Source organism: Glycine soja, chromosome 2 (genome assembly GCF_004193775.1).
Source record: "Glycine soja cultivar W05 chromosome 2, ASM419377v2, whole genome shotgun sequence".
Taxonomy (NCBI): Eukaryota; Viridiplantae; Streptophyta; class Magnoliopsida; order Fabales; family Fabaceae; genus Glycine; species Glycine soja.
In genome coordinates, this window is record NC_041003.1 from 5,498,736 (window position 1) to 5,525,309 (window position 26,574).

Sequence of the window (26,574 nt, forward strand, 5' to 3'; positions counted from 1 at the left end):
TCTTCACTCGTCTAATTGTCATTTGAACTGTCAGGATGTTGCTACATGCACTCTCACTCTCACTCTCACTATTGTTGTTTCCTGCTGCGTCCATTTTAAATATTGGCCTATTCTCGTATGATTCCCTTCTCTTTTATCTATTCACACTCCTTATTTTTATATTTTTTGGTAAAATTTATCTTTTTAAATGTATTTTTCTAATAAGAAAATATTCTGAAATCTAATATATGATTTAGAAATTAGTTTTGAGAATGTTTATAGACTAAAATCTAACACGTTTGCTTATTCCTAGAACAAGGTTTCAAAAATCAATTTATGTGAAGGTTTCTTTTAGCAAAAAAAATTCTAAAAAAAGGAGTGGGAAGAAAGAAAAGTGGATGCAAAAAGAAATAATTTGGGTCTTTGACCAATAATGTTTATCTATTTCATAGCCTAACCCAAAAGCTAGACAGAAAGCCGACCATGGCTTAAACAAATTATCGGTGGGTGATTCTCCTTGCACCCCATGTATCTCACCCTACACTCCCTTTTAATTCTAAAATATTTACGTATTTTATATATTTTCATCAATTTATTCATGGTCCTCTAACAACTTTTATACTTATCTATAAAAAAATGTCAAAAAAAATCTTAATAATAAATAATTATATAAATTATAATTTGTTCAATTTTCCTTTATTTTAAATTTGTAATATATACCTCGGTTTAACAAGTGACTCTCCGATTTAACAAGCGACATGCATGCTGCTTAAGAATCTTAAGCCATTTTTTATTTATCTGTGACACAAAATAAAAACTAATTGTTGCAAAGGTCATAGCTGACGCCAAGGATTGAAGTAGCAAACCAAGGATTGGCAACCTGATAGTGATAGGTGATGATATAGTTGCAAAGCAAAGCTTAGTACTTTCCATATTAGATGATATCATAGTAATATAATACACACATTTTTTATATAACAATTGAACGTGGTATTCACAAGGTCATAGCTGCATAAGTAGTGATCTAGGGATGGTATTTATAGATGGGTAGCTGAGGGGTGATTCATGAGTTAAGGAGAAGAGAAAGAGTCACCCAGTTGAAGCCACAAGTGTTCTTGCCCAGTGGTGGTGTTGTTGTTGGCTTCTGAGGTGCCTATGAGAGCTTCCAGAGCGGTTTTGGCTCTGTTATTAAACCTGCGTTGCCTGATGCGTCGGAGGATTGCATGTTTGTCCATGCTTTGATGAGAAGATGCTTTCGACGATGACAAAGCTGGCTCGATATCATACCCTCTGTTGTTACACACTCCTTCTTCTCTCTATCTTTCAAAGCAGATTCAGATCTGGATATCGTGAAAGCCATTTCCCTCTCTCTTTCTCTAGTGACTCAGAGGGAAACATATTACTAACTTCTTCGTTTATGTTTTATTGCTGGGAAATGGTTTCAGTTTCTTTTGGCCAGTTGTTTTACTCAAACATATGTCGGTAGAGACAAAGAGCGAGTGGCAAAAGGATTGACACCATCAACATTCACTTGCCTCTATTAACTAGTGTGCTGTCAAACTTACATGATGCCACATTTTTTGCTTTTCCTACGTGGCCAGTTATGGTGAAGAGATATTTCGTTTCATCATTTGCTGCAAAACCGATAGCATGCATTGGGTCTGGAGCATAAAAAATGTATAGATTTATTTTTTATTATATGCTATAATTTAGTAATCAAGACAACTAGAGGCGGTATGCAATGAATCGATTTCTTATAGCAGAGGAAGGCGCGTAAATAAGTGATTTATATTACTTCCCTAGGTATATATGTAAAAAACAAGATATGAGAAGATTTGTGGCAAAGAAAAGAGTATACAGTATACTTAAAAATTCATCCCAAATGAACACTTATCCAGAAAAGCAAACACAAACAATAAATGGTTAACACATTACTGCCAAAGAAATGAAAAATAATTAAGATACTATCAGATACAACGATGGGAGTACCGGTGCAGATACGATCTAAAATTTGGTTACATGGATAACTCATCGAAAATGCATGACAACGTATGGGAAAAACAACAGGCAGGCAAGCTGTTTTCATGTAAACCAAGGGCTATCACCGTCTCTTTCTGCTTTTTTCACTTTACAGTTTACACTAGAACAATACACTATATGATGATGAACTTTATTAGATTTCAAATGTCACTTGACTAGAATAAAAAATAAAAAGAATACTGACAGGTAATATACTGGGTATCAACCTCAGGCCATCGAGGTTACTATTTAGATAATCAAGATGCTCCTGTGCATCAATTACCACTACTCCAATTGTGATACTTACTCGTATTGATGATGTTAGAGAACCAATTACCGGGAACAGTTTCAATTGTGTTCTGGGGACAAGTGAGATATTAACTACAGTTACGTAAAAAAAATGATTAAATTGTTAGTACCAAAAGGATTAAACAGTATTGGTGGATCAGAAACCAGCGAAGTAAATACCAGAGGTAGGACCCTTAATATTTACATTTTGAACGTTAAGTTATGCAAGCATGTCATCGTTATTCTCATGTACACGATGGGCTTGTTTTCGACATGTAAAGGCACAAAGGGGACTTCACATCCTATTTATTTTGCGAACATAAGTAAAATTTGCTATTCATCATCATTTTGGTCGATATAACTCAATAGAAAACCACTAACTACTCTTCGTGCTACAGGATTGGGAATGCCCCGGCAAAGACTTCCATCAATATATGCCAACAAGCCAGACAAGACAAATTTGCCGATGCCCTATTTTCGAATGAAACTCATCTTCTGCACTTTTTGACTAGAGTTTTCTGGCACATCTGCATCATTGCCAACAACCTCTGACTTCTTTCCCCACTTTATGTTGAATATAAACTTGTTAGTCTGCTTTCGCAGTATGCGTATTGCAAACCTAACAACAAGATGTTCGCACAATGTCAACACTGTTGACCCTATTCTCCATTCCTGACACAAATATATATCCCCGAATCAATAACTTTACACATATAATTGGCAAAACTACTACTTACGGATTTATGCCATTGGTGATTCTATATCAAGAAGTATGCAGATTTCCAAGCAAGTCAAGCACTCAATGTTAAGCAAACTTAAAATGGTATATAAGATCATCATATATTACATTTGAGGTGCTTCCAAACTAAACTAGTGCATTCCAGGCATGCAGAGAAGTATTAGTTTGGGAAGCTATTTAGCACCAGATCATAAATAGAGAACATAGTTGAGTCATCATTATAATCATGGAAAATTATTGCTGTGATAAAATATGGTAAGTAGGAAGATGAAAATACCAATTGAGAAGAAAAAGATGAAATAGCAGGATAAACGAGACACGCTCACTAGAATAGAACATACACTTTCTTCAGGAAGACGGCGATGTGGTTGAGGGATCTCCTTTTAGCAATGCCTTGCTCACAAGGAACTCCTTAACACGACCCGTTATCTCATTGATAAGAGAATGATTTGGAGGTAGGTTTTTCAGGATAACCTAAACATGTACAAGAGTCCATCACAACCGCACAGTAAAGGGCAAAGTTTAAATTTTTTTTATATAGAAAATAAAATCATTAAGAAACCAAATGATTAATAAAGATAGGAGGATAACATGTCATCCTCTAGAAAACTAACTAAAGAAAATTACAAAGAAGAATCAAAACAAAAATCAACAGTAGGAATGCACAAAGATTGCTCAATCACTGTGCAGATCAAATTCCACACTCCTTAATAAGTTGCCCTTCATGCATACTTTAAGATATTTTGTTTAATGATTTTCCAATTTGTATGCTCTCCAGTATTAAAATCAAACCTATCACTTCATTGCATAACGTACACAAAAAGTTGCGAACATTCTCAAAACAAGGTTCCGTGCTTAATTTAATTCAAAAGAACGTGCTAGTGTTCTTCTAAGGCATGCAATGCATTTTTTCCAGATATAGTCAAACTTGAAAGATAATCTTTTATGCATACCTGACCAACTTATGTGCACTTAGCTCAACTATTACCTGATTGTCAATAACTCTGACTCTAAGGTATTCTTGTCTATAAAGTGAATCCAGCATGGCTTGGATGTATCCTTCAATGTACAACTGCACCAGGCCACAAATCTAATTATTAACAGACAACCAAATCAAGATTTTAAAAAATCAAGATGGAAGAACTGAAAGTATAAATATTTCTTTTGTTAAACATTAATGTATAAACATAAACACATAAGTTAGAAATTGAAGTCATTAGAATAATTAATCGTTATCCTTAGCATTATAGACCTCTTCGTAGATTTTGTTAGAATATCTAGAAAATATCTTGTAACAGTCTCTGAAAAGTAAAAATTTTCTTAATCCAAAAGTTGATGGTACAAGACAGATGGGTCTGTGGGCCCAATGCTAAAAGATATTGTAACATCTTTCTTAGAATAAATAACATCTTAAATGATCTCTTAGGAGTGGTTTCCGTATTTCGTAATATTCCTTAGCTAAGCCCAAAATTGGTTTGTATCTGTCAGTCATTATTCTTTCTTAGTGACTGTTAGCTATCATTCTAACAGAATTTGACAGATATATGCTATAAAGATTGCATCTGGCATTGTGATCAGTTCTCTAGGACAAAAATTAGGGCCAGATCACTTTATATGATGTGTTGCTTTACTGCAATGAGATGCACAACTTCCTAAAGACAAGATCCCTAACAATTAGTCTAGTCTAATGTAATGTACAGTTACATTTATTCAAAAATAATATTCAGTTCTTTTGCATTCAATTTCTAGTTCTTAGTCCTCCCCCCGCCATATCATATGTTTGATGCATGCATACATTCCTTCAACCCAAGAAATCTGAAACAATTTTGTTTTAAAACAAAAGAACTAAGAAAGAGATTACCCTGGGTATAAACATACAACCCAAGAGAATGAAATACAGAGATTATATAGGCGCAACAAGATATTATTTAACACCTCATCAACCCCTGGACTTCGATCAAGCAATATTTTTCTATCTGGACCACCTTCCATCAATGCAGTTCTCAGAACCGATGGCTCCATAGCCAATTTTAGAATTCCTTGTTGAAAGCCACTCACCTTGAAATTAAATTTGTCAAAAATGCAAATATGAGACACATCATAATTCAATAGAGAATAAGTCCAGCTAAAATTATAGTAACCGAATTAACAAACAAAAGGTGGTAATTCTTTTACTGCACCTTTCAGAACAGAATCTGATATTTCAGCTACAGCTGCAAAAGCTATATTGGAGCCAGCTGATCTCAACTGCTGACCAGTCAAGAATTGATTAATATGCTGATACCCCATAATGACATTGTAATTGAACGAAAAAATAATAAACAACAAAAACTAAGAACTTACAGTTGTCCCTAAATCGCCAAAGTACCGTTTTGTCCCTGAAAATCCTTTACCTTTGATCATACCTAAAGGACAAAACTTGGACAGTGACTGGCTTCGATATAAAAAGTTGTATCTGATGGTTTTCTTCTGACTTCTCCAAACAAGCATTTATGTCATTTAGATGAAGGTAGGAACCAATTGAAATCTTTCCTGAGGAGGCATATTTATCATTATTTGGTTTTGGAATTTCAATCGCCCGAGGGTCCAATTTAACACACTCTGCTTTGCCATTACCATGTCCCAACTGACCTGTCAATGGTACTATACCAAATGAAGGTGAACCAACAACCACTTCAATATCAATTCCTGACTGATAATGTCATCAATTTCTTGACCACCAAGATTGGCCCCCCTTCTGTGGGATAATCTAACAGAAGGACCATCAACAAATGCCCCAAAATGAATGTGTTTCTCTGGAAGCTTTTGAAGCAAGGTCATAATCAATTCTTTGCAATAACAGTCATATTTGTTAACCCAAGCAATTTCTCTTTGTCCACAAAATTTGACACAATGGATGCTTCCCTCCTGTCCTCCCAGTAAAGAGCATGCTGAATCTGACTAAGAATTAGAGACAGCAATGATACTGGAGAATGAGTCAAAACAAAATTTAATTTCCCTAGCATTAAACCACATTCACAAAACCCAAAATCTGGATTCTTCTGGTCTGGGTTCGTGGAAGATATCTCAATCTTAGAGGGGATACATGGATTTTCAGAATACTCAATCTCATTTTCATTCAATTTTTTGCAAATTCGTTTCCAACTCACAGACAACTGTTCCACAAAGCTTTCAATATGATCAATTTCTGAAATGAGAAATTTTTTCGAAGGTTCATCCCACATAATTGATTCCATATTATTAATACCTTCTTTTCCATTTCCTTTAGCTGAACTAAGTGGATCCATTGAACATGCTTCTGCTGACATTGTCAAAGGTGCAGATTCAACCTTCATTTGCCCACATGAGAGAAAAATTCTCTGTTCAAAAATATCTTTCACAGATATTAATAAAAAAGCATCAATACAAAAACATATCGAAAGGAAATATGAGCATGCAATCCCAGTAAGTGACTGTAACTTTTCATATACAGATGGATGAATTTCATTGATTTGGGAAACTGTTATCATGATTTTCCCAAAGTTCAGCCCAAAACAATAACATTGACAAGGGTCTTCGATAAGGCTTTCCAAACAACATCCATCAATATCTGGATCTTGCAGTATTTTTTCCCCAGAGAAGATATTCACTAGACAATGGATAATTGAAGAGATCAATTTCCGCATAAATGACAGTAAAAAAATAAAAGGGCAGATAATTTTATTTGTAGTCACAAAATCCTCATGACAATTAATTGAATTTTTCAATGCTGCTCTATGACGAGCTATTCTCCTTGCCAGTGATATATGCCTTCAACAGGCAACTTTTTCTCAATGTCAAAAATCAACTTCCAATGGCGACTAACAGAACTTAAAATCAGTTTGTTAAGAGACATTTTAGAAATGGACTTTTTCCATGTGCGGCTAGTAGAATATCCAATTAACAGCAAGATATTCTCATAAGCATTGGCATAGTGTATCCATTGACCCATAACTCCAACTAATCTATGAAATGGCAATCTAGGAGTTACAATCACATGGTCAATTCGGCTAGCAGCTATTCTCCATAATTCTCTAGCACCTCTAGATTGATGGTACATATTAGATATCAATTTGTGAAAAAGTAAACATACAGAAATGCCATCTGGAGAGAATGAAAAAGCTAGTTCTGGAAAACAGAGAGTGCAACTTGCCAACTTAAGCTCTCTGAATTTAATGTCAATTTGCATATCAAAAGAAAGCAAAACATTGCCTGTGGGATTTTTTCCAACTAATGTGGCCCTGAATCCAACGCCTTTTAATATAAGAGTGATATCTTTCATTGGAATAAAAATTGTACTAAGAAAACCTGTGAGAAGACATTTTTTATCCACATATTTAGATCTTACACTTAACTCCTTTATTTCCCCAAAACACATAAACTCATCATTTAAGACCGGCAGTTGAATCTCCACATGAATGCGACGTGCCACTAGATGACATTTTTTCAGAACAAGATTCCAAAAAGATGTTGCAAAATCTTTTTTCTGAGGTTCAGAAAATAAGATCCTCTCCAAAATGTCATGCAATGAACAGCCCTACAATTCATACAAAAGGTAAGTGGTAACAGTAATCTTCATAATGACATTATATTTAACAAATTCAGTTTGCATGGGAAAGCTAAAAAAATAAATCAGCAGCTTTAGGTATGCCTCTCTCTCTTAGGTCTCAGAACAGATATCAATCAAAATGGACCTTTTTTCCCATTTTCAACAAATCTACCGACTGAGCACCAAGTGGTTCTCCCTATTCTAGTACTATTATCTCATTATAAAGAGGTATAAATGGTTAAAATTTAAAACATGACTTTGAGACAACCACTATCTTCCACATTCAAGAAACCTAGGTGGTTTTAGTATTTTTTCCATTATTTTACATATTTTTGTACAATACCTTCCTATACAAGAAAAGGTTCACTAGTATGCAAATCAGTAGGGACCTCTTTGGTCAATCTTTTTGAAAACAGTTTTTGTTTTCAAAATTTAAAACTCAAAAAATATGTTTGGCCATGAGTCTGTTGTTTGTTATGAAAGCTTATACTCCACAGTCTGTTGTCAGAGTAGAAAAAGGACAGCATATTTTATTAGTTTTTGTTTTCTTTAACTTGTGTTCATGAGTTCTCTCTACTCTACTTCAAACAACTACTATCCCTGCCTTCACCGGAGCATCTTGCATCTTTAAAAACAATCTCAAAACAACAATCATCAAACAAGTGATTTTAAGTAATAATTCTACCAAAATAACTTAACAACAGAATCAACAGGTCAATGTACCATCCTACCAAAATAAAGTAACTGAAAACAATTACATCAATTATCTTTAATCTCATTCAACTGAGAGAAAATCCGTGTTAAAAGATCTCACCAAGTAGCAGCACTCGTCATCTACCTTAGTGTGAATCATAAATTCATACTCGAGTAAGCCATAAGTGCGCTCATTACCTCAGGATCAAGCGCCGAGAGATTCTTTCTGAGATAATCCTCACAATCATATAAGTGGTAAACTTGCTCAACGGTAAACTTGCTCAATGATTGTTCGGTGTACCGTTGTGGAAGATGAAGGTTCTCAGGACCGTATATGTCCATCCTTTCGTTGACGGGTTTGGGTGGATCGAATAAGTGGTAACTTTGGCTACAAAGCTCTGCTGGGATGAATGAGTCAAGGGTAAGTGGTAATTCCTCTTTTGAGTGTGTTTGTTTCACGGATTAGAAACTCATTTCTAGAAATGTGAACTTGGAAACGTAGTATTTTCATATTTGTTATGAGTTTTAAAAAAAGTATTTTTGGCTTTTGTTTATTCCAGGAAAGTAGTGCTAGCATGATTTGTTAAGTCATTTTTATTCCTACAATGAAGAGTAGGAAAATTATATTCCGATGACAATTTGGGAAGTTATTTTCTAACTCTTCATGAAGTTATTTTCATAACTTCATTTATATGTCCTCTGTCTCATACAATACTCTTTCATAAACTCTTACTAGAGATGGATGTGAAATAGGTTATTGGAAATTTGCGAACATCAGATGGTATATATTCAAGTATATTTGGAAGTTTTGTCTGTAATTGATGAAAATGGCTGCATGCGAAATGCTTTGGATTCCTATTCCTGAAGTGTACAGCAGTTTAAAGCAGAGTTCAATATACTGAGGTCCTTTGAGAGATTAATATGTATCTTTACATCAATTAGAACATATCATAAGCACGTCATATACTTTGTGTGTAATGAAGATGAAATCAACCTATTCCGACACCATGCTCTATTGGAAAAAAGCAGTTTAAGTATTCCTGATGAAGAACTTGTCTAAAAGGTGTTTGTTCTTACCTTGTGATATATGGAAGTAATCTGTGCTGCCCTTTTTGCCTGAAGTCATTCACTTGAAGCAGACATCATGAGATAGGACATAACCACTTGTAACTTCTTCTTTTATCCCATTAAACTCATTGTTGAGTTGGTCATGACACAACGATAAAGTTGTGCCTTGGTGACCAGTTGGTTATGAGTTTGAATTCTGAAACTACCTCTTTACATATGCAAGGGTGAGGCTGCATACAATAACTCTCTCTCGTACCTTCGCATAGTGATGAGCCTCCTGTCATTAGGTATGTTAGTCTAAACTTATTGTAGAGTTAGAGAGTTGAAAAACAGGTTTTGACCCTTTACTTTATTTGCCTGCGCTGAAATGCAGATTCTGAGATATTGCAAGGGTTTACCACATGCCATTAAAGTGATTGGTAAATTACTATGTCATAGAAGACCAAACTCTAAAGAATTCCTCATACTGCACTCGCTGGTTTGTTGGCAGAGTTATATAGAAGACCAATAGGTCCCAGCTGCACATTATCTATATCAACTGCTTATTATACCGTTTCTAAAATACATTCTCTTGCATAGTAAAAATGCTAATAAGAAAGTTGCAGTACCCGCCATTGATTAATGTTCCCAAACTAACAACATATGGGTTGTTTTTGCAGATGAAACTTGCACTTCATGTTTGTCACACATGCAACCATCTCAAGCTGATGTGCAGTACAGCCAGTACTCCTTTCCAGAGTACATGGAGAAAATGAGTAAACAAAAAGTTATTTTTGTGAACTGGGCAATTTCAAAGTACTAGACTCTATATCCAAACTGAAAAAAATCAGACTAGAGAGAATTTCTATTCCTAACTTGGACACATTGAAGAATCTAAAAAAATTGTCACAACATAAGTCGGGCTTTTGAAAATTATTTTTGAAGTGGTACCATCCTGCTGTAATTCTTGTAAATATCTGATATTGGTAATTTATAAAATGGGGGTAAAAATTAACCTCGCTCTTCACTTGTGTTGATCGAACAAATTTAATTATTAAGAAGCCCATACCTTCGACATGCATTAACGTGAGTTTGCCGTTTACCTACCTTGATGAAGTTCGGTGGATATGACAAAAACGTGGGTGATGACTGAAGGACAAGAAACTCAGAAGTTACGCCTTGATCACTTAATACTAATTATAATAATAAGTGGTTAACATCTCATAAACAATGCCCTTGTCACGGATTGATTATAAACTAATCACAATCAGGCATGTCTATGAAAATTTTTAATTTTATTGTTTTGATTAATCCTCCACTTGCAAGGGTTGACCAAAATGTGGGTTATTAAAGCCATAAACTGAAATTGTTTCTGGGGTTTAGGATAATGAAAATTAAAATAGAGCAATACTCCCTCAACTTGATAATATTCTTTTTTGGATTGCATTTCTGATTTCTCGTTTGTCTCTTCCGGAAAATTAATAAAGAAAGAAATGGATTTTGTTGATTTGACTCAATACTCAAGCGCTAAACAGGAATCAATGAAGTTTATTAATTTTACAATCTATCAAAAAATTGAAAGTGTGGTTTCTCCAAACTAAAATACATGTTATAAAAAAATTATTAAAATGAGTGTTTTTATAACTAAAACTAGAACAAATTTAATCAAATGATTTTTTTCTTAATACCATAAGACATATACATATATATATATATATATATATATATATATATATATATATATATATATGTTCGTAAAGACAAATTTAAATAAAATAATTCAAATAAATTATTTATAAAATTAGAAGGAAAAAATCAAATGAATGGCATAATTCTTTATAAATTAGAAAAAATAGATAATTCATATTATTATTATTAGCAGAAACACAAGCGTGCATGTGTCCCTATTTTTATTGTGTTATATTATTTTATTTTTTTCTTCTTTAACTAAAAATATGGGTTTATTTATGAAAATAATTATACATATACATAAACTTTTTATAAAAAGAGAAATAAAAAAATATCAGAAGTGATATGTCATTTATCTATTATTATAGATTATTACTAAATTGCATTGGTTGATCATTATTCATTTATTTGAATGTATTGTTCCCCTATGTAAAAGCTCATTACAAATTGTTACATCATTTACTGTTTGGCATGTTGAATCTAGCAATAACCTTTTTCTAATTAACCATCTGGATCAAAGATTCGTTTAAAAAAAAAAAAAAAAAACTCTCTTTTATAGCTTTAGGTGGCTGTGAGAATAGATTCTTTCTAATTTCAATACTAAATTGAATTTGAAACTTAAAGCTACACCTTCGCTTTAGGCCAGAACAAAGGGAAAGCACACACACAAAAAACGGTCTTCTTCACACTCTTTTAAATTTTCAAAGTAGTAATTTGCCCGAAATGTATGAAAATTCAAAAATGATCTATGAAGCAATTGATATCAAATAAAACATTATAGCTCTACCATAAGTGAGAGAATTTTACCCCATTGAATAATTTCACCTCACATGATTCAAATCTGTCCAACTTTTTTCAAATAACAAGGTTTAAGAAGGAAAAAAAAACATTACTTCTTTTTTGGTGAGATATAAAAGAAAAATCTGAAATTAATTTTATAAAGAATGCTATTTTAAATAATTTTAATTTTAAAAAATATACTTATTTAAAAAAAATTGTTAACTAATTAACAATGTTGAATATTTATTTTAAAAAATAAATACAATGGTTCGAATATAATGGAAGCAAGTTATGTGATTGTGGGTGATTAATCTACTCCTATATTAAAAATTTGAATATATTAATTGAAGAGTTAGAATATTTTCACTCTTTCACTTGGACATAATTATCATTTTTCATCTTATTTCATAAAAATGTGCATTTCATGTTACTTCATCAATTGGCCAATTTTGTTTTTCCTTTCTATCATCTCAAACCATTTCCAATTTATTTTTATGCGAATATTTGATCTTGCTAACCCCTGACCCCTTTTAATTTATCCTCTTATTTATCACTAAATAAAAGTTTAATAGTATTTTGTTGAAAAAATTGTAAATAAATAAAAATAATTTTATATAATAATTTAAATTATCTATTATAATTTTAAATTATAATTTATATATTTAAAATATTTATCTATTATAAATTTAATCACATTAAAATAAATTTTATATTATATGATATATATATATATATATATATATATATATATATTTAATGTGTGTTTGTATAAATATTAACAAAAATTGATTTTAAATGAAATTAATTTTAAAATAATGTGATTTATATTTGAATATTTTTATTATAAAATTAAATTAAAGATAAAATTCAATTTAAAATTTTACAAGTTACTCAAAATTATTTAAATATAGAATCAATTATATATCTAAAATCAATTTTAAGTTATTCTTTAATATACAACCAACATATTAAAAAAAATTGTATTGAAAATAAATTCTTCAGTCGGAATTAATTTATGGATTAGAAAAGAAACACGCACAAATTAAAATAGTAGTTTGTGGTTTGCCAAGTTGGACAGATAACAACTTTTACAAGCCAGCTGATTATTTGACTTTGAATCATTTTTTCAGCGTGTGGGTCCCACCACAACATAGACAAAAATCGAAAATTGAATTTAATACTATTACCAACAAATTTTGTTTTTGCCATAGTCAACGTACCCTCTCCCACAGGCGCTTAGTTGTTGTAATTTCTTTTGGAAAATACTGGATTAGGATAATTTCTTCTGGTTTTACAGTTATTTAATCACATCTTATTATAAATTTATCATTTTTTAAAATAATTTAATATGAAATTATTTTACATTATCTAATCAGTACATAAACATTAACTTTATAAACAAATTATTATTATATTAGTTTATGTCGTTGAAATTATTAATGAAATAGCAGGATATATCGTGTCTTACAGAAATAAAATATTTGTTTAATTAAGAGTAAAAAAATGTACAAGTCATATCTCTGAGATACAACCTACCTTTTTTTTAGAGAATGAAAATCTATACTTCGTGTATATAAAACACTACTTGCATTTATGTAATGTTTAATTATATTCTATATTTCTTTTAACACCAGTTTTAATATTTTTTAATCAATTTCATTCATGATTACCATTACTTTTTTTCACATTGCCATTAGCATATATATTAACAACTATTGTTTGAAAATGATCATCTTGTAATACCTCATCATATAAGAGAAAAAAATTGTGATGCCAATCACGACAACAATAATAATACTAATAATAATTTTGACTTTTTTTTTAACAAAGATGAATGAACACAGGTAGAATAACATGTTAAAACAAAAAGTAATGCACCAAAAAGAGATTTCATAATTTGTCATTCTTTTTTTTGGTTTTGTTTTATGTAACTTTTTAATTTGCATTTAAATTTCGGCATTTTGATCTTTATAGTATTTTTTAATTCACGTTTAAAAATTTTCAGGTTCTATATTTTGTTACTATATTACATTCTATATTCAGTATACCTTTAAATACGTTTAAAAATTAAGAAAAAAAAACATTAACGAGGTCATGATTGGGTAAACAACTCATGTCAAAATTAAAAAAATAATCAAACAATATAATATTCTCTAACATATTCTTTTAAATATTTTTTAATATTTATTGTAATTCATTAAAAATTACATTTTTACTGAGTCTTATTTCTCGTTTAATAAGTCTCTCTTTAAATTTTTGTATTTTACATTTTTAAACAAATTTTAATCAAATAATGTATTAAAAAAATACTGTTCATTAAAAAAAAAAGAGTATATTACTAGTGTTCATCTTTAAAAAAAATTAACAATGTGAAAGTAGTATTATGTGGATTTGAATTTTCTGTTGTTGCACAATCACGCAGTCGGGAATATAAATAACAGATATTTAAATAGTATTTTTAAGTTGAATGTATTGAAATGATTTATCATCATCTGATTCCGTGAATACGTGTTTTTTGGACTGCATACAAGCAAATATGTTTTGTATACACTAAATGCAAGTTTTGTCTGTATTTATACTTTTTGTGAAGTTTTTTTTTTTCCAATTAAAGAAATTTGTCATTAATCAAATTACCAAAGACACGTCAATAATAGCAACTAAAAGTTCTACCAATTTCTGATAATTTGAAAACGGAATTACAGCTACAGCGGAAGCTAAGCAAGGTTGTTTTCGAAGAGTTGAAAAGAGGTTTTTGGGTCAGAGAGGACAACGGGATAGGTTACTCTGAATTGAAATTTCCCTTCTTTTTTTCTTTTCTATACCTTTTTCTTTTTGGTTTTCAATTTTAAGAAGAAAATAGTACAGTGAGTGAAGATATCAAACAAACCGGTTTCGTTTTGGTTTTACTTCTCTCATAGTAAAAGGAGAATTTGCTGTGAGGCGCTGTGCTTTAATTATGCTGCAGTGAATTGAACTCAGAGAGAGAGAGAGAGAGAGAGAAGAGAGAAAGAGAAGAGGGTCTTTTCTTCACCTTTGATGGCTTATTCAGGTGTTTTGTGGAGTGTCTCTGGCTACTACTGATTCAGCTTCGGGGATTCTATTATTTGTCGTTTGATTCCTCTTGAAACCCATTTCTCCAAAATTATTTTTTGTTGTTCCGTTTTGAATTTTTCTTGTTCCTGTGAATAGCCTTGCCAATTTTGGGATCTGGGTTTTCTAGGGTTTGAAGGGTTTCAGCTTTTGACTTTCTCTCTCCTTGGGTTTGTCTCTCCTTTTCTGAGAAATTGGGTTTGAAACTTATTCTGGGTTCTAGACAAAATAAAGCTTTTTATTTAGTCTTTGTTGTGTTGGTTTTCGTGGGTGAGATGGTGAGCTGAGTTGTTTGTTTCTCTGTCTCTCAAACAAAAATCTCATGGTTTTATACAAATTGGATTGTTGGGGAGGTGTGGTGTTTAAGATTCCAGATTCCTTGTGTTGTTAGAGTTTTGGTGGTGAAAGAGTTGAAGCTCAAATTGTTATATAGATTGATGTGAGGGGATAAACTAAAGCCCTTTAGTGTGTGTTGTTAGAAGTGTGTGTGAGAAGAGGAGGAAGGTACGAATACCATGCATCTCTCACTATGGAAACCCATTTCTCAATGTGCTGCACTGATCATGGACAAGAAGAGCAGGAGGAAAGAAGAATCCAATGTTGAAATGAGGAGAAACCCATCAATGCTTCGGAAGCTGCAAGAGAACAAGCTCAGGGAAGCACTTGAGGAAGCTTCTGAAGATGGCTCACTCTCCAAATCTCAAGACATAGACCAGCCTGACTCTGCTGCCAACCAGGATGATGGCCTTGGGAGATCCCGATCGCTCACCCGGCTCCATGCCCAGCGCGAATTCCTTCGCGCCACAGCGCTTGCGGCCGAGCGAATCTTCGAGTCCGAGGAGGAAATTCCCAGCCTCCAGGAAGCATTTGCCAAGTTCCTTACTATGTACCCAAAGTACCAGTCCTCCGAGAAGGTTGATCAGTTGAGGTCTGATGAATACTCACATTTGTCACCAAAGGTATGCCTTGATTACTGTGGTTTTGGACTCTTCTCTTTTGTTCAGACTATTCACTATTGGGAGTCTTCTACGTTTAGTTTGTCTGAGATAACTGCTAATCTGTGTAACCATGCACTTTATGGCTGTGCCGAGAGAGGGACCGTTGAGTATGATATAAAGGCTAGGATTATGGACTATTTGAATATTCCTGAGAACGAATATGGCCTTGTGTTTACTGTTAGTAGGGGATCAGCTTTCAAGTTGCTGGCTGATTCATACCCTTTCCACACAAACAAAAAGTTGTTGACCATGTTCGATCACGAGAGCCAGTCCATTGCTTGGATGGCTCAGAGTGCCAGGGAGAAAGGTGCTAAAGTGCATAGTGCATGGTTTAAATGGCCAACCCTCAAACTCTGCTCCACTGATTTGAGGAAACAGATTTCCAATAAGAAGAAGAGGAAGAAGGATTCAGCCACTGGTCTTTTTGTCTTCCCGGTTCAGTCTAGAGTGACTGGGGCTAAGTATTCATACCAGTGGATGGCCTTGGCCCAACAGAACAACTGGCATGTCTTGCTGGATGCTGGATCATTGGGCCCCAAGGACATGGATTCCCTTGGCTTGTCCCTATTTCGTCCAGATTTTATAGTCACATCATTTTACAGGGTTTTTGGGTATGATCCCACAGGTTTTGGTTGTCTTCTTATCAAGAAATCTGTGATGCAAAGCCTTCAAAATCAGTCTGGTTGTACTGGATCTGGAATGGTGAAGATTACCCCCGAGTTTCCTATGTATTTGAGTGATTCTGTAGATGGTTTGGATAAATTTGTTGGGATTGAAGACGACGATGAAATCACTGGAATTGGTGATAAGACGACTGAAACTCGTCAGGGAACACAGTTGCCTGCCTTTTCTGGTGCATTCACATCTGCACAGGTCAGAGATGTGTTTGAGACCGAAATGGATCAAGACAGTTCTGAAAGAGATGGAACGAGCACCATATTTGAGGAGACTGAGAGCATATCTGTTGGAGAGGTGATAAAGAGTCCCGTCTTCAGCGAGGACGAGTCATCGGACAACTCCTTTTGGATTGATTTGGGTCAAAGTCCGTTGGGATCCGACAGTGCTGGTCAATCAAATAAACACAAGACAGCTTCTCCCCTTCCACCTTTCTGGTTTAACGGGAGGAGGAACCAGAAGCAACATTCTCCAAAACCAACTTCCAAGATGTATGGCAGCCCGATGTATGATGACAGAGAGGTAAACCTAGGTGCTCATGAGGACCGCCGCGTGCTGTCATTTGATGCTGCGGTCCTGATGTCACAGGAACTAGACCGGGTCAAAGAGGTACCTGAAGAAGAGCATGTCGAGGAAGTTGATCATTATTCAAGAAATGGTAATGGGTCAGATCATCTGCATGTCGATGAGATCGTGGAAGAACCTGGAACCAGTGAAGCTGTCAATAATGGATCTTGGCTCAATTCAACTTCTCTTGCCCGGCATCAAAGCTTGGAGAATGGCTCTACCTCTGAAATATGTCCTGATGTCAAAGAGAGTGCCATAAGAAGGGAAACTGAAGGTGAATTCAGGTTGTTGGGTAGGAGAGAAGGTAATCGTTACGGTGGTGATAGGTTTTTTGGTTTGGAAGAAAATGAAGCCACTAGCAGGGGAAGAAGAGTGTCATTTAACATGGAAGATAATCGTAAAGAGTACCTAAGCCAGACCCTAGAGCCAGGGGATATATCTGCTACTAGTTTTGATGATGAAGAGGTCACAAGCGATGGAGAATATGGTGATGGACAGGACTGGGGCAGGAGGGAACCAGAGATAATATGTCGGCATATCGATCATGTCAACATGCTTGGTCTCAATAAAACTACACTACGACTTCGGTTTTTGATAAATTGGCTTGTTACCTCGTTGCTGCAACTGAAGTTGGCCGGTTCTGATGGGGGTGAGAAAGCAAATCTTGTCCAAATCTATGGCCCAAAAATAAAATATGAAAGAGGTGCGGCTGTGGCTTTCAATGTGAGGGACAGAAGTAGGGGGCTAATCAATCCAGAGATTGTTCAAAAGCTGGCTGAAAAAGAAGGAATCTCTCTTGGTCTTGGTTTTCTTAGTCATATACAGATTCTTGATAACTCGAGACAGCACCGTGGAGCTCCGAATCTTGAAGACACAACTCTTTGCAGGCCAATGGAGAATGGTCGGCGCGATGGAAAAGGTAGCTTTGTAAGGCTTGAAGTTGTCACAGCCTCACTGGGCTTTCTGACAAATTTTGAGGATGTATATAAATTGTGGGCTTTTGTGGCCAAGTTTCTCAACCCAACATTTATCAGAGAAGGGGGTCTTCCTACTGTTCAAGAAGGCTCCGAAACATGAGATGGCAAAGTCACCCGCACTTTATTCAATTTTGGAAACCCAACATGAAAGATTATTTGTGACAAATTGCCAACAAAAGGGGCAGCAGCAGCCATAGTAGCTTCATGAAGAATGCATTGATTGCTGATGATTTGTAAGCTCCTATATAGACGCAAACTTAGACAAGCGGGGTGGATTTGTTAATTCATGTTTCTTGTTGCTTACATTTTTAATTTTCCTCTTTTGTTTTTTGAGCTGCTTGTAGAGTTGGCTTTAGAGATTTGTTACATATCGGGAAGCTATGGTGTACTTTGAAGCAAGATTGTATGTATGGGTAGAACTTCTACTGATATATAATTCGCTTCCTTTGCATACGAAAGGATTTCCTACTTGTATAAAAATGTAGTGTTCATTTTTCGTGCTATGCTATACTATACCATGCCATTCAATTAGTGCTTTCTTCGTTGACATAAATTGGTTCCTAAACTTTAGTATTTGACTAAGGTAAGCACGAACTCTCGGTTAGTGAACGAATATGCTTCTATTTTGGTAGCCCAAGATAACAATCACCAATAAATTGAGTTATTGTTTGAAAAAAATTATATTGGCATTCCTTATAAATTGAGTTATTGCTTCTATTTCTTTTTTCAAACTTCATTAGCTAGCTGGTTTTAGAGAAAAATTACAATATGATAAACTACCTTAATGATCAATTTTATCTAATAGAGAAATTTTAAAAGACCAAAATGGAAATTTTTAGACTTAAAATATTAAACTAAACCCCAAAATATGACCAAAGCTACCATGCACAAGTTATCTAAGTTGTGTATGGTGAAAAAAAAAACAAAAACTTTTGGATTGATCTCAGTTGGCAGTATTGTGGTGCACTTTCCGCATCTTACCACCACCTCGATCTCTTGTTCTTTCCCGCTATTTTGCCACCATTCCCTGCCCACTAGGCTTTGTGTGCACCACCACCATGAGCCACCAGCACCAACCATTCCTACCATCACCAACAACACCGTCATTCCCTTTCAATTATCGCCCACCGCAGTTGCCGTTTTTCTTTTCTCTCTCTTTTGTTCTTCCTACTTTCAAATTTCAACATATCTTAAAATCAACACTTTGTAGTGTGTATGCTGCATTCTCGAGATTTCTTTTTATCACCCTCTCTCGCCTTTCTTCTTCTTCTTCTTCTTCCGTGTTAAAATTAGGTTCCCTTTTCCTTTCTATTAGTAGCATATTGGTCATCTTTATTCTTTTTAGACAAAAATCAAAATAAGAATATTATATTATATCATTCCACATTCCCTGACTTTATTTTCAAAGTTCAATTTTTCTACTGTTTTGGGACGAACTTCATTGAATTGAACTCATAATTTCATTTACCTTTTGAATTTTGATACTCACATTTTATTCTTCAATTCTTCAATGTTGCATCGGCGTGGGAACTAGGGTAACCATGTCGCCGGTGAGGACAATGACGGTGGCCGCCGACGAGGAAGCGGAGTACTCGTTCGCCGTGGCTTACAACGGACCTCAGCCGGCGTACGATATCCCCCAGGCGGTGCCGATCGCCGCCGGCAAGATTCCGGTGGCGGCGGCGGTTGCGTTATCCGATGCGCTGTCTTTGCCGGTGGTGCAACCGCTCTCGAAGGAGCTGAAAGTGCCGAGCTCCGAACCCGCGGTATCTCCTACGTCGGTGATCGCCTTCGACCGGACCACGGTGTCGCCGACCTCCGGTGATTGCGTTCGAAGACGCCGCCATGGAAGCCAACGACGCGAGCAGCGAAAACTCGTTTTCGGACAATTTTACAGCACGAAGCTCGAGCGCGTTATTACTAAGCCACTCGAATTGCGAGCAAGCGAGTTTCGATTTCAACGATTCGAGCCAACGCGACTACGCGTCCACGTTGAGTTCCGATTATCCATCGTCTCACAACATTTCTCCTCTAAAAACAAACGAAACTGAACATGAACGCGAAGCTAAACGCACACCTGTGTTGGGTTTGGAGAAGGAGGAGCAACAACACGAAGCGAAAGAGAGGGTTAAGCGAGAAAATGTAATAAAGAAGACAAAGAAAGGTTCATGTTATTGTTGCTTAAAGGGGAATAGGTTAACGGAGAAAGAAACATGTCTGGTTTGTGACGCTAAGTACTGCGCGAATTGCGTGTTGAGAGCGATGGGTTCGATGCCGGAAGGCCGCAAATGCGTTGGCTGCATAGGGCTTCCGATTGACGAGGCGAAGAGGGGCAGTTTAGGGAAATGCTCGCGGCTTTTGAAGAGATTGCTCAATTATTTGGAGGTTAGACAAGTGATGAAGGCGGAGAGGTTCTGTGAAGTGAACCAGCTTCCGCCGGAGTATGTTTGCGTCAATGGGAACGAACTTACTTTTGAGGAACTTGTCACGTTGCAGAGCTGTGCTAATCCTCCCAAGAATTTGAAGCCCGGGAACTATTGGTATGATAAAGTCTCTGGGTTTTGGGGGAAGGTATGTTTATTTGTTTTATTTGTTAGTAACTTAGTATTGTTAGTTATTGTTAGTTTTTGTTAGGGGGAGATTCGAACTCACCACCTCTTCCTCATTCTTTTCCCCTTTCACCATTAGTATTGTGAATTTTGCAGGAAGGACCGAAGCCTTGTAGAATTATTAGTCCTCATTTGAATGTTGGGGGTCCCATCAAAGCGGATTCAAGCAATGGAAACACACAGGTTTTCATTAATGGAAGGGAAATCACAAAAGTTGAACTTCGGATGTTGCAGGTTGGAAACTCAATTCTAGATATCAATTAAAAAAGAATAGGAAAAGTTTAAAAGGCTCTATGATCCATCTTAATTTTTCTTTTTGTTGTTGCTGTTTGTTGTTAAAAATAAATAAAAGGGTCTTGTTTTGGTTGGGCAGTTAGCGGGAGTTCAGTGTGCTGGTAACCCACATTTTTGGGTCAATGAGGATGGTTCATACCAAGAAGAAGGACAGAAAAATACAAAATGGTGTATTTGGGGAAAGGTAAAAAAAATTCTTCTTGTTTGTCTCTTATTTTGTTATGTGCCGATGTTCATTTGCATTATTAGACACTCTTTTATTTCACTTTTTTTTTTTGAAAAAATGTAAATTATATTAAACCCAAAATGATACAACAATAAACGGGACATACCCCGCAGTTAGAGAAAATCAAAAGTCTCCCTAATACAAGAAGACCTATATCAAGATGCTAAAACAAATGAAATAGGTGCGTTTGTCTATACATAAGAAACTTAATCTTGCTAATAACCTCTATTACAGAAAATTGATAATATTGAAAAATCAGTTTGTTCCTAGACAGCCAGATGCAGTAGACTGTAATTGCTATAGCAGACAACGTAATTTTTCTTGAACACCTGATGTGGATCTGTCCTTAATTAAAGAATCAGTAATGCGCTGTAAAGAAGTGAAACGTCTGCGGAAAGGAGCCAAATCACGAATGTAAGCCTAAACTTGGAGAGATTTCCTACAAGAAAAGAACAAATGAGCATTTGACTCAGCCTCATTTGAACATAAAGGGCAGAGGGAACCCTTGTTCAAAAAAACAATTTTATCAAGCTACAGAATGAAAGACATCTTAGGGGGGATCGCTGGGTTCCATATAACAGAACACCAACTAACAGTAGGCTTGACACCTCTAATGTATTCATAGACTTTGCCAACAAGCAATTGTTCATTGGTGCTCCAAGATTGAATGCTCTTTTTGGCCTCTTCTGTACTTAGCTCTTTGGAGATAATAAAGTCCCTTATTTGAATGATTTTCTTTATCAAAACTGAATCTGATGAAGAAGTATTGTAATTCCACACATCGCTCCCTTTGAAATAGTAATGGTGAACCCACCGAACCCATAGAGAATCTTTCTTACAATGAAAGTCCCACAGGATACGGGAAAGAAGCGCAAGGTTCCAATCCTTGAGATTAAAAAGGCCTAAACCCCCTTCTTTTTTCGAAGAACAAACTACTGACCAAGCAACCAAGGGCTTGTTTTTGCCAATATCCGCTTTGTCCCACAGAAAATTACGGCACGAAGCGTTGATTCGGTCCAGAACAAATTGCGGCAAAGGAAAAATCCCCATCCAGAAATTCACAATTCACTCTTTTATTTCACTTGTTAGGCTGGAACGATTCTTGTATGTGCTTTAGGGTCCCTGCCAGTTCCTTCTAATTCAAAATGTTCAAGTTCGTGTGGATTTCTATCCTGCAATGTGGTTACCAGACCAGTTCATGGAATAGTTCATAAACTCCTCTTACTTGGTTACACCGGGTCTGGAACAAGCACTATTTTTAAGCAGGTGATTTTTTCATTTTATACTTGAGTTAACTAATTCTTATGCGTTTTGGTTCATGCTTAGAACTTTCTCTAGTGAGAAAAAAATACATGTGCATGGTTAGGGTCATAAGCATATTTTGATCAAAATTGAAAATTCACTTTCAATAGTTAGCTACATTGTCTTCTTTTTGTCAACATGCATGTTGTTGCTGAAGAAAGCCAAGAAATCAATGTATTTATAGAATTGTAAATGCTTATGTCAGGCCAAGATTCTTTACAAAAGCACCCCCTTTTCAGAAGATGAACGTGAAAATATAAAGTTGACCATTCAGACCAATGTGTATGCTTATCTTGGCATACTCTTTGAGGGTCGTGAACGTTTTGAAGAAGAAAGTCTGGGGAATTTAAAGAAAAGTCATTCTTCTGTGCTTGACACTACAGGTATGAGTTCTGTTTTCTGCCGCCTTTCCACTCTTCCCTCCAAATTCCTGTATAGGTGACAATTAGATTTCACATTTAGCTTGTCCATTTGAACTAAAGATTGACCAGTATCATTATGGTTCAGGAACCAGTCCAAAACTTGGCGACAAGACAATTTATTCCATTGGCACAAGACTGAAAGCATTCTCTGATTGGCTTCTGAAAACTATGGTTTCGGGCAAGCTTGATGCTATCTTTCCAGCCGCTACTCGTGAATATGCTCCTTTGATTGAGGAGTTATGGGACGATGCAGCCATTAAGGCCGCCTATGAAAGAAGAAATGAAATAGAATTGCTACCTAGTGTTGCCAGTTATTTCTTAGAGCGGGTATGGGATTTTCATCAAAAGTTTAATCTGTGCATGAACTCTTGTTAACTTAAGTGCATGAGTTTTGAACTGAACATTGACATGTATTTGCTATTCACTTGCTTATAACAGAAAATGCTAAGACTTAATATTTGCACCATGTTGCCCCTCATTTTCTTAATGTTTCCTTTATATGTTAAAGATTGTTGTTGGGTTAGTGGCTTTGAGAAACTAACATTCCAATTCTTTGTTTAGGCTGTTGAGATATTGAGGACTGATTATGAACCCTCGGATTTAGATATCCTCTATGCTGAAGGAGTTACTTCATCCAATGGGATGGCTTCTGGTAGAGTTTTCATTTCCTCGGCCAGCTCCTGAGGAAACTGTCGACACTGCCGATCTACATGATTCTTTAGTTAGGTGGGTGAAAATATTTGCGCCTATTGTTTCATGTGAGAAATTTTCTAGGTAGTCCTGATTGATCCAATTGCCAGAGCTGCTATAAAAAGTTGCTGATCTGTGTCATATGCTTTGTTCTCCTTGATTGCAGGTATCAACTAATTACAATACATGCTAGAGGGCTAGCAGAAAATTGCAAGTGGCTAGAAATGTTTGAGGATGTTGAATTGGCCATTTTCTGTGTTTCCTTGAGCAACTACGATCAGTTTTCTGTTGATGGAAATGGTTGTCGCACAAACAAGATGATATCGAGCAGAAAGCTTTTCGAAGCCATTGTTATTCATCCTACTTTCGAGCAAATGGACTTCCTGTTGATATTAAACAAATTAGACGAGTTTGAGGAGAAAATCAAACGAATTCCGCTGACCAAGTGTGACTGGCTATCTGATTTTTGTCCAGTTATTAGTCGACACCGCTGTGGCATCAACAGCAACAGCATTAACAACAGCCCCTCCCTTTCTCAGCTGGCTTCCTATTACATAGGAGTGAAGTTTAAGAGGCTTTATTCGTCTCTTACAGGGCGAAACTTGTACGTGTCCCTGGTGAAGGGGCTGGAACCTGATAGTGTTGTTGAAGCACTTCAATATGCAAAGGAGATTTTGAAGTGGAACGAAGAGAGACCAAACTTTAGCTTAAGTGATAATAACTCGATGTATAGCATTGAGGCCAGTTCATTCTCTCATTGACAGATGGTTCAGATAAAGAATGCTAGTTTAAGTCATATCATCTATGACTTGGATGCTGTTCTTTGTACATATATTGCTAGCTAGGAGCTGTACACGGAAGCACATTCCTTCCACGGGCTATCGAGTTGTAATATGCACTGCAGTTGTAATGCTATATGCTTCACGCTGTTGGGGTATGTTGTGTGTTAGCACGTGCCACACGGATGAAGTTTTAATGTTCAAATTCTTTTTCATATGGAAAAGTAATATATCGATGTTTGTATTTATGGTGCAATGCTGATTTTTTCACATCCTTTTATTTATTTTATATATACATACTTTATATTTTTCTGTTATTAATCACGTTATTTATTATATATCATTAAGTTTAAGAAGAAACTTTATTTTCTAAATATAAAGACTTGTAATGTTATATATCTTTTACCGTAAAAAGTTAATCGATGAAAAATAAGTTCAATGTTAAACAGATGAGATTGTAGGATGTGTAGAAGATATAGGATCAGAAGTTATGATATCACTATCGGCTCCCTTATCCCTACTAAAATCATAAAAGAAAGATATGATAAATGAGATATAAAATGAAAAAAATATATAGACATATCAAAAACTGTATCTAGCTTATATTCTTCCCGTATGTTTTAGAGAAATGAGGTATAAAACTTCTTTAAGCAAGTGTCAGATAAACAATAGGACAAAAAAATACCAACACAAAAGAAACAAAACCAAATTCTAGAGAGAGAGAAGGACCTTGCATGGTGGCGCGGAGGGATTGACAGAGGGGCACGTGCCGTTAGGAGAAGAAACGCTGAGTTGCGGCCGTGAGGACTGAGGAGAAGAAATTGTGTTGGTATGCCTTGTGCGTTTAGGAACACGGCCTGCGGATTATGATCCAAAATCCGACATGACCATAAATTCTTTAAAAAATTTGATCTGTGACTCGCATGAACCACAAGTCTCGTGGGCCGATCCATGGATCGGAGCTCGTTTACTCACCTCTAGTCAGGATCTAACTTCAGACTAAAATTAGTATGTTAATCAATTATCGGTGTAAGTACACACATTGGTACGTACTTTTGTATTAAAAGGTTGGCTGTGGTGGGGTTCTTGGTGATGCTACTGGCAATTGAATAAATGGGTTCACCAGGCAATTGGGTCGTTGTTCTATTATGGCAGCAGAGATTTGGGGGCTGAATAGTGATTAATCTAAAGGAGGTTTGGATTGAGATTGACTCTATGTTTGCGGCTAACTTTGTGCTTCATGGGTTTCATTTTTCTTATCCCTATTCAGGCCTTCTTGACTATGGTCAAGCTTTATTAATGCGGTGTTCTTGGAATGTGAAGATTAGCCATGTTTTGTGTGAGGCTAACAGTGTTGCTGAAGTCACACCATTCTTTGCAAGGGTTGGTGTTTTATGATAGTCCTCCTTAAGAATGTAAAATTCTTCTTTGGTTTGACTCAGTTGGGACCGTTTATCCTCGGGCTCTAAAAGCGTTAACTTTTGTCTTTCCTTTCCAATATTTGCCTCCCCTATCTTGAAATGCATTTTTTTACACCCCTCAAGCCAACGTGTCAACTAACGGTGTTAATATTCAGGAAATGTCAAAAATATCCTTACCCCCAACCCAAAAAAAAAATTAAAACAATTATAAATTAAAAAAATTATGAAATAGTTCTCTCATCTTTCCTCCGCACCCACCCCACAGATTCCACATTCAATGGTTGACACATCTTCAAAGCATGAAATCATCATCACAATTCTTCAACTTCAGGAATAAACACATACACAAATGACACAACTTCATCCAGCATTATTAAAAAAAAATGATGTAGTGTGTAAAAAACTAAATATTGTTGATTGCGTCTTGGTCACCTTTTTCCTGGGTTCCTTCAGATTGAGGTTCAACTTTATGTGTTCCTAATCAAACCTTGTGACCCTGTTGGAGGGGAAGTAAAATTTCATTAATGGTCCAAATCGAAGCTTTATTAATGTTGATGTGTTCCCTTGCCGCTGTCGACAACGAAGAACTCATCGTGGAGCAGAGGAACGTCGTCTCCGTTGCATACAATAACGAGATCCATGCGCGCCACACCTTGTGGCACATCATCTCGTCGATCAATTAGAAGGAGGAAAGTCGCTATTAAGAGGGCCACATCACTGTCA

The 26,574-nt window shown here is 35.5% G+C and overlaps 2 protein-coding genes and 2 pseudogenes across 2 annotated transcripts; 3 read left to right on the plus strand and 1 right to left on the minus strand.

The window, feature by feature from the left end:
• Positions 1-881: 881 nt before the first annotated feature.
• On the minus strand, positions 882-1,464 carry LOC114382625 (annotated as a pseudogene).
• Positions 1,465-14,517: 13,053 nt separating this feature from the next.
• LOC114382636 lies at positions 14,518-18,636 on the plus strand. The gene has a single exon (XM_028342195.1). It carries the CDS (start codon positions 15,407-15,409, stop codon positions 18,206-18,208), a length of 2,802 nt encoding a protein of 933 aa, XP_028197996.1. The 5' UTR covers positions 14,518-15,406; the 3' UTR covers positions 18,209-18,636.
• Positions 18,637-19,623: 987 nt separating this feature from the next.
• On the plus strand, positions 19,624-19,952 carry LOC114369806 (extra-large guanine nucleotide-binding protein 1-like; the record flags this gene model as incomplete). The annotated part of the gene is made up of 1 exon (XM_028327066.1): positions 19,624-19,952. A coding segment is annotated over exon 1 (303 nt), but the record flags the coding sequence as incomplete, so codon positions are not given.
• Positions 19,922-24,674, plus strand: LOC114382643 (annotated as a pseudogene).
• The last annotated feature ends 1,900 nt before the right edge of the window (positions 24,675-26,574 follow it).

Coding starts and splice junctions, on each gene's coding strand:
- LOC114382636 (XM_028342195.1), top strand. CDS start 15,407: ATGCATCTCTCACTATGGAAACCCATTTCTCAATGTGCTGCACTGATC.